The 12,646-nt window shown below is 29.9% G+C and overlaps 1 protein-coding gene across 1 annotated transcript; it reads left to right on the top strand.

Annotated features, from left to right (window-relative positions):
- Positions 1-328: 328 nt before the first annotated feature.
- On the top strand, positions 329-599 carry LOC129917245 (cecropin-1-like). The gene is made up of 2 exons (XM_055997663.1): positions 329-442; positions 507-599. The coding sequence occupies exons 1-2, from the start codon at positions 344-346 to the stop codon at positions 597-599; spliced, it is 192 nt and encodes a 63-aa protein (XP_055853638.1). The 5' UTR covers positions 329-343.
- Positions 600-12,646: the final 12,047 nt, after the last annotated feature.

The following is a 12,646-nucleotide window of genomic DNA, read 5'->3' on the forward strand; positions in this document are numbered from 1 at the left end:
ATACAATGAATTAAAGTGTATCGTTAGTGATGTTTTGGCTCTAATATTAGTCATCATGAAGAAAGAAAGAAAATGATGGATGCTGTGAAGATTTAAATGTTCGTTATGTGATTGACGCTTTTTATATGGGAATTCCTTTTGGTACTTTTTAGATTGCACCCATTTATTATAGTTGTCTTCATATTGAATAAAAAAAATCCCCAATTTTATTCATTTTTATCCGAAATAGTATTTAACCATGATCTCTTTTGAACAGAAGTATCATTCACTGAATTGAGTACCTACCAACATTATATTTCATTTAATTTAAAACAGTTTAAAAAACAATATTTGTATCTAAAAAATGAATTTCGCTAAAGGATTTCTACTCTTTATTGTAGTCTTGGCTGTGTTTGCAGGGCAAACTGAAGCTGGATGGTTGAAAAAAATTGGAAAACGATTGGTAATACAAAACTCGCATTATATATAGATTTATTTTTAAATTAACAATGTTTTTAATTTTACAGGAAAGAACTGGTCAAAACCTTCGAGATGCATCTATAAAAACGATAGCAATAGCTCAGCAAGCTGCAGATGTTGCTGCAACTTTAAAAGGATAAAACTAGGGATGGGCCGATATTTCGGTAACAGGTATTCAGTAACAGGTATTGGAAAGTAGCAATAACAACTTGCTACTAATCAGGCAATATACCTGTTACTGAAATAAAAGTTAATATTATCATATCTAATATTACTTTCAATTAAATTATTTTTTTTTTGCAATCCAAAAAAAATTTCGGTAATAAGAGCTTAATAAAATGAAAAATACCTGCTTTTAATCCAAACAACTTTTTCTTATCCTACAATAAAACTAATTTTATCGGTAATAATCTGTAATACCTGTTACTCGTATGAAAAAATCTGCTTTATCAAAATTATCAATGAGCTTATAATACCTGTTACTTGCGATAACAAGCAGTGGCGTACGTTGAGTTGCTGGGGCCCCAGGCAAGACTAAATTTTGGGGCCCAATTGATATTTGGGTTCCTTTTGATATAGAAAATAAGAACAAATAAAAAAGTACGTAAAAGCCCTACTCCTTTTTTTTGGGTTACTGATGTATCATTCGTTGGTCGCTTAGATTATTCAAGTAATATTTTTTGGAGCTCTAAGATAATAGGCACCTATATAATTTTTCTTTCAAAAAAGCTATTTATTTGTTTGGGGCCCCTGAGGTAATATTTTTTTGAGATGAAATAAATATGAAGTCGGCCCCCGATTTATTATGCATTACACTGAAGAATATAATTTGTCTGTGATTCATGTAAAACATCTTATCTTTTTGCTTCGATATACAAATGTATAAAAAGTTGCCTTCTCTGCATTGTCTCCATTCGGGCCCCTAAGACGTGTCGGGGGCCCCGGGGTACTGCCCCGCTTGCCCCAATGGTGTGTACGCCCCTGATAACAAGCATTTGATTTTTAAGCTGATTATTCGCCTGAACTACAAATATCAAAGATGAATTTTATCGCAAGTAACAGGTATTACCTATAAGTTCCTTGATAATTTTGATTAAGCAGATAATTTTGATCCGAGTAACAGGTATTATAGGGGCATTTGTGTTTTTAACAGATTATTCGCCTGAACTGCTAGTATCTAAAATTATTTTTATCGCAAGTAAAAGGTATTATAAGCTCATTGATAATTTTGACGAAGGAGATTATTTTCATCCGAGTAACTGGTATTATAGGAGCATTTGTTTTTTAGCAGATTATTCGCCTGCAAGTATCAATCAATAACTTTCAGAGCTACCAAAATAACAGAAAATGTCTAGTTCAGGCTCAGAAGGACTTTGGAAGCACGGAGCTATTAAGGATAATGATTAATTAACAGGCAGGAAAATGTGTTTTTTTCTCTTCCTTTATGTAAATTTTTTTCACTAACTGTTATATCAGTAACAGGTATTTATACCTGTTATTGTAAAGTAGCAATAACAGGTAGTAACAGTTATCGAAAAGTAGGAACTAAGCCCATCCCTAGATAAAACATAAAAAAACATTTTACTTAAAAGTAGAACAGTTTAGAAGAATTCAATTATATTTATAGACCAGTGCCGATGCCTTCAAAAACATTAAAAAGTACAAAAAAATCATAGTAGGATGAAACCCATTGGAAAAGGAGGGGAATATGATAAGAATGAAAGGAAAAATAAATTACGGGCGAGCCGAGTTCGGGAAGTGGGTGGGTTGAGTTTTTAATGGTAAAAAATGGTATATCTCGATTTCCGGCAAAACTACAAATCCTATAGAAAAAATTTGTATGGCAAAATTGTAGGTAATAAAAAGATCTACAACTTTTGTATCAACAATTTTTTCACATAACCTCAAAATTTATGTGAAAAATTAAAAAAACCTAGTTTTTGGTTTTTTATTTTTATCTTTTTCAAAAACAAAAATTTTTCTACGAAATTTGGTGAAAACTTACCTTATAATGTCTCAAATACACTGTAATTTATTTGATTTAAAATATTAATTTGTTCACCTTATTTTGACTTAATGCCAAAAAAACACCCTTATTTTCAATCGAAAATTCACGTGTCAAAATATAAGCTTTTTTCAAAAAGTCCGTGAGCATGACGTTCGTTAAAATGTCTATTTTCTGATGGTGAAAAAAAATTTTACATTAGTATACTATAGAACATGTTCTAGTAAAATTCAAAAAATGAAAAAAAGCTTGAATTCGAAAAAAAAAATTTATCGTTGTTTACAATTTTGGCCTATTTATTCAAATTTACACTTTCATTACTCAAAAAACGTAAGATTAATCAATGTTACATGAAATCTTACGTTTTTTGAGTAATTAAAGTGTAAATTTGAATAAATAGGCCAAAATTGTAAACAATGATAAAAATTTTTTTTCGAATTCAAGCTTTTTTCATTTTTTGAATTTTACTAGAACATGTTCTATAGTATATTAATGTAAAATTTTTTTTACACCATCAGAAAATAGACATTTTAACGAACGTCATGCTTACCGACTTTTTGAAAAAAGCTGATATTTTGACACGTGAATTTTCGATTGAAAATTAGGGTGTTTTTTTGGTATTAAGTCAAAATAAGGTGAACAAATTAATATTTTAAATCAAATAAATTACAGTGTATTTGAGACATTATAAGGTAAGTTTTCACCAAATTTCGTAGAAAAATTTTTGTTTTTGAAAAAGATAAAAATAAAAAACCAAAAACTAGGTTTTTTTAATTTTTCACATAAATTTTGAGGTTATGTGAAAAAATTGTTGATACAAAAGTTGTAGATCTTTTTATTACCTACAACTTTGCCATACAAATTTTTTCTATAGGATTTGTAGTTTTGCCGGAAATCGAGATATACCATTTTTTACCATTAAAAACTCAACCCACCCACTTCCCGAACTCGGCTCGCCCGTAATTTATTTTTCCTTTAATTTTCATCATATTCACCTCCTTTTCCAATGGGTTTCATTCTACTATGATTTTTTTTGGTTTCAAAAATTATCGACCCTGGTCTATTACCTACATATTAATTTATTAAAATTATTTATTGAAAAACAAAAAAAAAAAAATTAAAACAAACTCAAACAAATTATTTCATGAACTTTAAATATTAATTTAATTTAGTGATTGAACTGCCTCATGAACTGAGATTACATATCTAGGCTCAAAATTGGGAATTTGAAATCTAGCTACCACAACAAAATCCCAAATAGTTTCTCTAATCGTTGCGTTGTTTTAATCTGATTACTATTTTTTTTACTACATACATAAGTAAGTTTGAAAAGAAAAATAATATTTCATAGATCAAAAAATTTAAAATTCAATAAAACATCATTAATCACAACTAAAACAAGTCTGCATAATATAATATGACTCACAAAGTGTAAGTGTATAGAAGACGGATTATTTTCCACTTTGCCATGTCGTCTTTATTCGACATCTTGCACTGCGTAGTTGTTTGAATGCAATCATGAAGTTAAGTAGCTTCTATATTCCCTCCCCCAAGCTTAATTCATTTCACAAGCAAATCCACCTTTAGTCACATATAATACTAGAATTACCATCACCCAAAAGAAAGTGCTGTATACTTTTCAACAAAAAAGAAAAAAAAAAACGACACAAAATCATTAATTTTAAAAAATTGTCTTGTATGCTAACACGGTCTGGTGACAGTTCGTCATCACACACATCCCGAGGGATGTGTATTTGCTAGGATAAAGACGCACGTGAAGACAAACTCTCGCTGTACACCAGTGACTTGGTAACATACACCGACACCGATAATAATGGAAGTTTGGAGCGAGGTGAACCGCGATTTTCTTTTTTATTTCATTTTTGCATTTTTCATCATTTTCCAGCGAAATAAATGATCTCACATTCAAAAGTCGAAAGCATGTGTTACCTTAGAGAGGGTGCACTTCGAAAAAGGAAGGAGAAATAGTGAAAGCGATTTTCAGAAATTTCCACATGTTTATTCAGTTGATGTAAATTTCTTTTCTTTTTTTTGGTTTAACCTTTCTGTCAAAAAATAAGGATACACGATGGAGGATAACTCACGAGCTTGTTGTGTATAGAAAATATACCGTTAACAACAACACGAATGTAAGTGACACATCGACCATGAAAAATGATGTGATACAATGTCATTTTTGAATTTTTCACATCCTTCTCCTCCTGCCATCAAATTGCTAACGCGACAGCTTCTTGAAAAAAAGGATAAAAATTTCACGAGAATGTATAAAGTGTACTTAAGTGAGGGGGTGTGATGATGATGATGATGATAGTTCAAGTTGAAACCGAAAGGATATGCAAAAAAGAGATTGATGGGTGTGGGAAAATGGCTAGACTTTTTTGTGGTGTGATTGTTAGATGACTTCTTGAGTCTTGAGGAGGACTTAGTTTTTGAATAAGTGTGTGCTACGCTGCGAAAGAAGTTCATATTTTCTTATAAATGATTCCAAATGGTTTCTTTGAGTATCAGTTGACAGGTTTATCATATGTGAAGGATTCTTAAATCATTCGGGTATAAGAAAGAGTTTTTTTTTTGTCATGGTTTTGCATGCAGAAGTATATATTTTTTAGTTTCATGAACTTTCAAAAGGGTAAATAGCCCAATTGTGTGGAGTATTGAAATTGGGCTTAAGTTCAAAATTCTTGAACTGAAAACGGTGCATTTACATTAGTTTCAAATGTTTAAGATTTGTTGCTTCCAGTTTGTAAAACAAAAGAAAATTGCAAAATAAATATTGTTTTTTAAAATTTTTTTTTTAATAAATAGTAGTTAAATATAATTTAGGTAAATATAAAAATTAATTAATTTTTTGTAAAAGAAATTTTCTAATGAAAAGATCCATATCATCCTTTTAATGTTGCAGCAACTAAATAAAAATACTCATAAATTACAAAATTTGACTTAGGTACAATTCTGGGGGAAGTTTTGTATATTCTTTCATAAAACACCAAGATATTTTGATAAATTTAGTTCATTGTAAAAGTTAGGTAGAGAGTGATTCCCCTTTGGTTGGTTAAAGAGTTATTCCCATTTTAACCATCACATTTGTCACAGCATCCATTAGAATTATTTTTTGATTCTTCAAGATGATTCATTTTGAATTTCTGAAACGATGAAGAACCCAGGTGTGTACCCATTATTTTGTATTAACATATTATAAGGAAAGCGTCATCAATCAAAATTTCATTGCTTGGATATTTGTTGGGTAGTTTTACTACAATAAAAAAAAAGAACAAAAAATGCTGTTTTCTGTTTATTTTTTAACACTCACGACAAAAAAAATCATGTGTGCAATTCACACGTGGTAGAAGTGAAACCTTAAAAAATAATTTTTTTGACAAAAAAAAAATTAAACCATTTAAAAGCTTACAAAATTTTCCTAAATAATAAAGCCATACTAAAATGTTTATAAGGCACAAAAAATATAAAAATAATTTATTGAAAACAATCATTTTTATCAAAAAAAAGCGAAAAAACAGGTAGTTTTATCTTCTCACGCTATTAAATGCATTTTTTCCCTAACAACCTATAAAAAATTTCGTACCATTTAAAAGCTTATTGTCCTAGCTCAAGATATATGTATCGATCAGGTCTATCGTCTATAAGACATCTACAAAGAGAGCTAGAATTCTTTAAACTCGATGAAATTTCATCAAAAAAAAGCAAAAAAAACATTTATTTTTATGTTCTCATGCTATTAAATCAATTTTTTTGTTTTACAACCTATAAAAAAATTTTATACCATGTGAAAGCTTATTATTTGACGTATCAATCTCATTTCAAAGATGCCTACAAGAGAAGTTAGAATTTTTTAAAGTCAACCATGTCGAATTTCCAGACTCAGATTACGGTACTTCCCACACTGGTGGCTGTTCGGGGGGCAACAGATCTCCACTGGTGTTTTGAGGTTTTTCGCAAGTTTCTTGATTTAACATTGTATAGCTTGTAGTTAGTCTACCGTTATGTGTGATATACCAAATGAAAGGTAATTGTATCAGAATGCTCATAAAAGTTTAATAAAATTTCTATCTGCTCTTTGTCAAAAGTTATAACCTGTTGAATTCTAAAATTTTATTTTACCGTTATCTCAAAATTGTGTTTACAAAAATGATTGAAACTTATCACACATATAATCGAAGTCATAGTCTATCATTACTCCATATACTTTATTCCTGTATCTATTAAAGAAAAAAAGATAAAAAGAAAAAACGATGAAAATCGTTTAAAAACGGTTAAAAAACGTGTTTTTTAGAAACTTGTTTCTTCCGTTATTCAGTCAAAACTCACTACTTGATTCCAAATTCACATTTATGCATAAAACCAAAACCTACATGTCATATAAGTTTGAGATTTTTTGAACGCTCCAAAAAAAAGCTATAAAAATCAAAAACTACCCAAAAATACCCCTAAGAAAGTAGGTATTTTTCAAAAATTCATATTTCGAAACGCAGAGTGTTGGAAAAAAAATCAGTATCAGTTAGTTATTCTTAAATTAATCTCATCTATCTATAGGAAAAAATATTAATTCTCTACGACTTCGCGTTTAGATTTTAGCCCAAATTTCATCTTTCCGTTTTACCCCTGTTTACCCTATTAAATGACGGAATTTTTAAAAAGCCTTCATTTGGATTAAGCTTAGAATTATTATCTTTCAAATAAGCTATAGAAGATTTTTGTATCGCTAATAGTTTATTTTTAATTTTGAATTGAAATTTTTTGCCGCACAGCGAAAGTGCGAGAGTGTAACGTTAGAAAATGGCGTCACTTTTTTGTGGTGGCTGCCATGGTTCATGGATTTATAAGACGTTATCACGTCAAAAAACATTATTGCAACTGCAAAAAATTTCATTAAAAAAATTGTATTGCAACTGAAAATTTATTTCTATTAAAAATAATATTTATTGCAAATTAATAAATTTGCACTAAAAAAATGTTTTGGCAACTAAAATATTTATGCATTGAAAATAAAATTTGTTTTGCAAATAAAAAAATTTTACATTAAAAAAAAGTTTTACTGCAAATAAAAAATTTTCTGCATTGAAAAAATTGGGCATTTAATATTTTTTTTGTATTGTCGTCGAATTTCTTACAATTTTCGCAGTTTGACCATATCTTAGGTTCAATATTATAGTTGAAATGGCTAATGTATGGTCAAAAATCTAAAATTTTAAGAAATTCGACGAACATTAAAAAAATATAATTAATGCACACTTTTGCATTGATTTTTTTTTTCAATGGGCAAAATTTTTTATTTGTAATGATTTTTTTTAATGCAAAATATTTTTAAATGCTATACAAATTTTTTTTAACGCAAATATTTTTCAGTTGCAAAAACTTTTTTTTTAATGCAAAATTTATTTATTTGCAATAGGTACCTAAATATTTTTTTTTAATGTAAATTATTTTTCAGTTGCTATAATTTTTTTTAAAATGGAATTTTTTTAATGGAAAACGTTTGCAATACATTTTTTTTTTAACACAAAAATTTTGTATTTGCAACGAATAATTTTTTTAAAAAATTTATAATGGAAAACAAATGCATTAAAAAAAGTGATTTTTTGAAGTCCTCCAAAATACCCCTATTGGCTTTTGTTTCAACTGCAAGAGTAGGAGATAAAAATAGAAAAAGGAGTTTCCCCGGCCCCGTGTGTAAAGAAAGAAATTTAATATCAAATGAAAAGTGGCGTTGACGTTGAGCTTGTTTAAGGTGTGCAATTGTTTCAAAATCGTTCATGGGAAAGTTGAGATATTTTAAGTCAAAGTTGATAGTTTCAAAATCAAGGTTTCAGTAGTTTTTTTGAGCGTAGAATGTGTAGTAAAAACTTACAAAAATTATATTTGTATCAAATGAAAGGCATTGTTACTGTCTTTATATCTCAAAAATATTTTTCTACTTTTAACAAAGAAGTATTAAACACTTTATATTATTTCATTATTTATTGTAGGGCTAAATCCTGTGAAAAAAATGCTATATTATTGCAAGCTTTACTTAAATTTGTATTTGGAAAGCTTCAAGTAAAATTTTTTCAAAAGATTAAAATTTAGTTTTTTTTTTTTTTATTCAAAGGTAAAAAAGTTTCAAAGTAACAAGTATTAAAAATAAAGATTCAGTAGTTTAATCGACATTATCTCTCCCACAGGTTTGTGAAAAGGGTAAATCCTTACAAATAGCAACCGACACCCCAGTAGGCAGAAGTTATTCCCCAAAGAACACAACATTATATCCTCATCATCGTTTTCATTTTGATTTACCTACCTACCAAAAAAAAAACAAAAAAAAAAAAATAAAATACCCAATGCATCAACCCTTTTCATCCTGAATAAATCCAGCAGCAAAAAAAAAGGAGCCAGGAGACACTTTCCAAAACAAAAACACGGTTGAGTGATTTTTTCGCAAACGATTTATCCTTTTCGATAAATTTTACATTTTTTTTTCCGCCGAAAATAAATGGATAAACATCCAAAACGTTGATATGGGAAATAAAATACAATAATAAAACCTATTTATTGTGATGGCTTGGATTTGGGCTTTGCTTTTGAATATTCAAAGTGAAAAGTAGTGTTTTGGCGAAATCATTATACCGCGCTAAAACATCCCCTCGAACATCGTTTACTAACTTTGGATGCAGAGATATTTATATGCTGGGAGTTGACACATGCTGAATACAACCCGCTCATATGACACATTCACAAAAAAAAAAAACAGAAGAAAATTCCTCCGGGAATGACAACGCGCCTGCCACTGTGCCGCCTTTTGAGTAATGATTGCTGACGAAACGAAATCATTTCCTTATGAGAAAAAAAAATAGGGAAATTCGCGAAAAAAATAAGGAAAAAAAAAACCTGATGGAAAATCTCATTCAATTCAACACCGCATGTGGAAAAATCTCTTTCATTTTCCCATATTCAATGTGTTTACGCATCATTTGGGGATGGGCTTGGTATCATCGGTAAGGGAGAAAGAGATGATCTGGGTTCATCTAGGAATCTGGGTGGCGATGTGATACCCCGGGGTGCGCTCTGTAGTGATAGGAAGCAACAAACTTCTTGCATGTGACATCATCACCTCTTTAGAAGTTGGAATTTATTATTTTTTTGTTCAACTTTTCTTTAAGGGGTGGGGAGGAATAAAAATGAAACCCTCGTATTTTTTTGTTGCCGATTTTTTTGAATGTTAAACTTTGGGTAAAAGCATTGTGTTTCTTTTACTTTTTAACAACATTTTAGATTTGCAAAAGATTGTAATCTGCGAATATTAATTTTTAACGAGAACACTGCTGTGAACATGATTAATAGTTCGACAGGATATTATCCGTTTTACGTCTTTTACAGAAATTTTCGTTACGCATCGGAAAGGGGTTGAGATGCGTTTTGTATAAGATTCGTTTGTTAAAAACCATTAAACTGTTTTTTTTTTTATGGATTCTAGTTGGAAGGGTTTTGGCATTCTAGAATGTCATCAAACAGGTGAAGAAGTTGAAGGATACACTTTATAGGAGTCAAGTTTTTTTTTAATGGAATTCAAAAGGGATGGTTAGGAATGGAACGAAACACAACATCAATGGTAATACGAATTTAAATCAGTGTTGCTAATAGTTCCTAAAGATTTTTTCCCTATTAATGCCACAAAAAGAAAAGTGCTAGAATATAAGATTTAAAGTAGTTTTTTTTTAATTTTTTTTACATTGAATCACGTTGCAATTTCCTCTCAGTGTAATCTTTAACGAAATATACACGGTCAACCAAAAAAATTTTAATTTTCGCAAAAATTGACAAGGTAAAAAATATCCGTTATTAAAATTCTTTGAAAATAAAATAAAAACTTATAATTTTGTTAGAATCACGAAGACTTAGATCATTTAATTGAAACCAATTTAATTGAAACCGGTGTATAGCCATAAATTCGAGAAAATTCCATTACTTGGAAAACGATATGTGGGAGATAAGACGTAGGTAATAAAATTTTCAAGAAATATATTTTCGAATTTTGTTTTTTGAAAACAATCAATTTTTGGAAAATTAGTTGATGATTTTTTTCGAAATTTCGTTTTTGAGTGTTGATAAATATTTTACTAAAAACGGAATACCAAAATTTTTATATATTTAAAAAATTAAATATTTTTCCTTTCTTCCCAACAAACAATATTCCTTGTATACAGTTTTACAGGAACTCCATTAGCACCTATAAAGCTTATAGAAGCAAATTTGTTAGTCGGGTTATATATGTTTTATGAAGTTTCTCAACTGTCTTTTATTAATTTGGCATCGCTAATTTGAAATCTAATCTCAGTTTTTTTTCTAGCAACTCTAGTAGTTTGGAATATCTCATAACGCGAGCTGATAGAAAAATTCTAATTTTGGATTGGAATTCAACACACCCAAAACCTTTAAAAATTTTGTTTTGCTCCTGAAACAAAATCACTGTAAGCTAAATGCTTAAAAAGTATAGCAAAAAATTAATTATTGAGATTTTGTAACGGGATTTGGATTGGGATTTGGATTCTAGTTTATAAAACAAAGCAATTGTTATTCAGTGTAATATACATAAACCTTAATGATATCTATTCTCCATCGTCATTTTTTTTCCAATGCTTCTTTTTTGTTTCATAGACAAACGAGGGCTATTTTCGATTAACCAATATTTTCAAAACCCAAATTTTCGAAGCTTTGACTAATTTTTCTAAGACTTTTTGGAACGCGATTCTTAACAACTTCAAAGAATCTGTTAACTTAGTTAAAAAATATATTTATTCTCAAAAAAAAAATTATAAAAGGCTTATAAGCTATAAGCCTTTCAGATTTCAATTTTTCTATTACGAGATCCTCTTGTCTTGGTTACGAAGAAGTTTATTGGACTTTCAAAAATTAGGCAAAACCTGAATATCTTCTTCCATTAGATTATTATCATTTACTAGCTATATGGAAATCAAATATTACTTCAAACTGCAGAGTAAATTGGCTCAGCGAACTAGTATTTGGAAGAAAGGAAAATGTACCTAATTTCTGAAAGCTTTTAGGTATAAATTATTGAGAAAACTGTGTTTTCACATTTTAATGGTCTGATATCTTCACAATTTATTTGAACTTTCTCCGAAATCTCAAAGCAATCTTAAATCTTAATATTGATTTCTTGCTAGACCTCAGCCTGCGGCATTATCACAGTTAATTAATTTCCATTACACCCTCGAACAATCAAAAGCACAATAATAATAATTAGATTCTGCCACAAAATGCCACGCAGCACAAAGTTGGTAAAGAGAAGCCTGCCATTCAACTTAAACGTCTCATTACGTAAAGACGCCTCTATCATCAGTTGGTGACACCCGCAAAAAGCAATGAAGACCTTTTTCTATTCTGACATATGTCAAATTTTAGTTCGACTCAAATTAATTTTCACCGATGTGTGAACATCTGATTCCTGGTACAAATCAGAGAAAGTATAATGCCTACAACTCCCAATAAACGAACCGGAACCAACCCTCATTACTCGGGAAATGAGTTCTTCAACTTTATGACGTTTCACTGTCACCCATTGCCAAACTTAACTACAAAGCACTTGAAATGATTCCTTCGCTCATTACCAACGATGTGGTATCCTGATAAAAGCCTGACGATAAAACGTGTCCGAACTAATTTCATTAAGTAAAGTGTGAATATACCAGTTTGTATATTGTTTCGTCAATAAAAACCACTTCATCTAGTCTTTGTACGATAAATTCAATACCAAGGCTCTACCAGATAAAGAAATGATTTTTCCTTACACCATTTCGGGTAATCATCAGGGCTTCATCTCTCTATCACGGTGACAGATGAGTCAAAATCCATCAAACGACACCTTTGGTCGGCTTCTACTGGCTGTTTCGCTCAACACAATAGAAACAACGCCTGTGAGTTCTTTGATTAGTTAGGTGTGGGAAATTAATTCGAAAGTCATCTCCTGATGCAAGAGGACTTTGCTAAAGGATTTGTCATGGTTCGCCCCCAACACAAAACAATAGAAGCACATCAACGTAAAAATAAAAGAAACGACAAGCACGAGAAAGAAAAAAAATTACGTCAAATCAAAACAAAAAAAAAAACGAAGAAAATTAAGGACGAAATGAGAAAAAATTCAACAGGATT

This window comes from Episyrphus balteatus, chromosome 3 (genome assembly GCF_945859705.1).
Source record: "Episyrphus balteatus chromosome 3, idEpiBalt1.1, whole genome shotgun sequence".
In the NCBI taxonomy this organism is placed as follows: Eukaryota; Metazoa; Arthropoda; class Insecta; order Diptera; family Syrphidae; genus Episyrphus; species Episyrphus balteatus.

Excerpts from the sequence above, each read along its gene's own strand:
- LOC129917245 (XM_055997663.1), top strand. The coding sequence starts at position 344 with ATGAATTTCGCTAAAGGATTTCTACTCTTTATTGTAGTCTTGGCTGTG. Across the intron at positions 443-506 it reads AAAAAATTGGAAAACGATTG|GAAAGAACTGGTCAAAACCT; the intron begins GTAATACAAAAC and ends TTAATTTTACAG.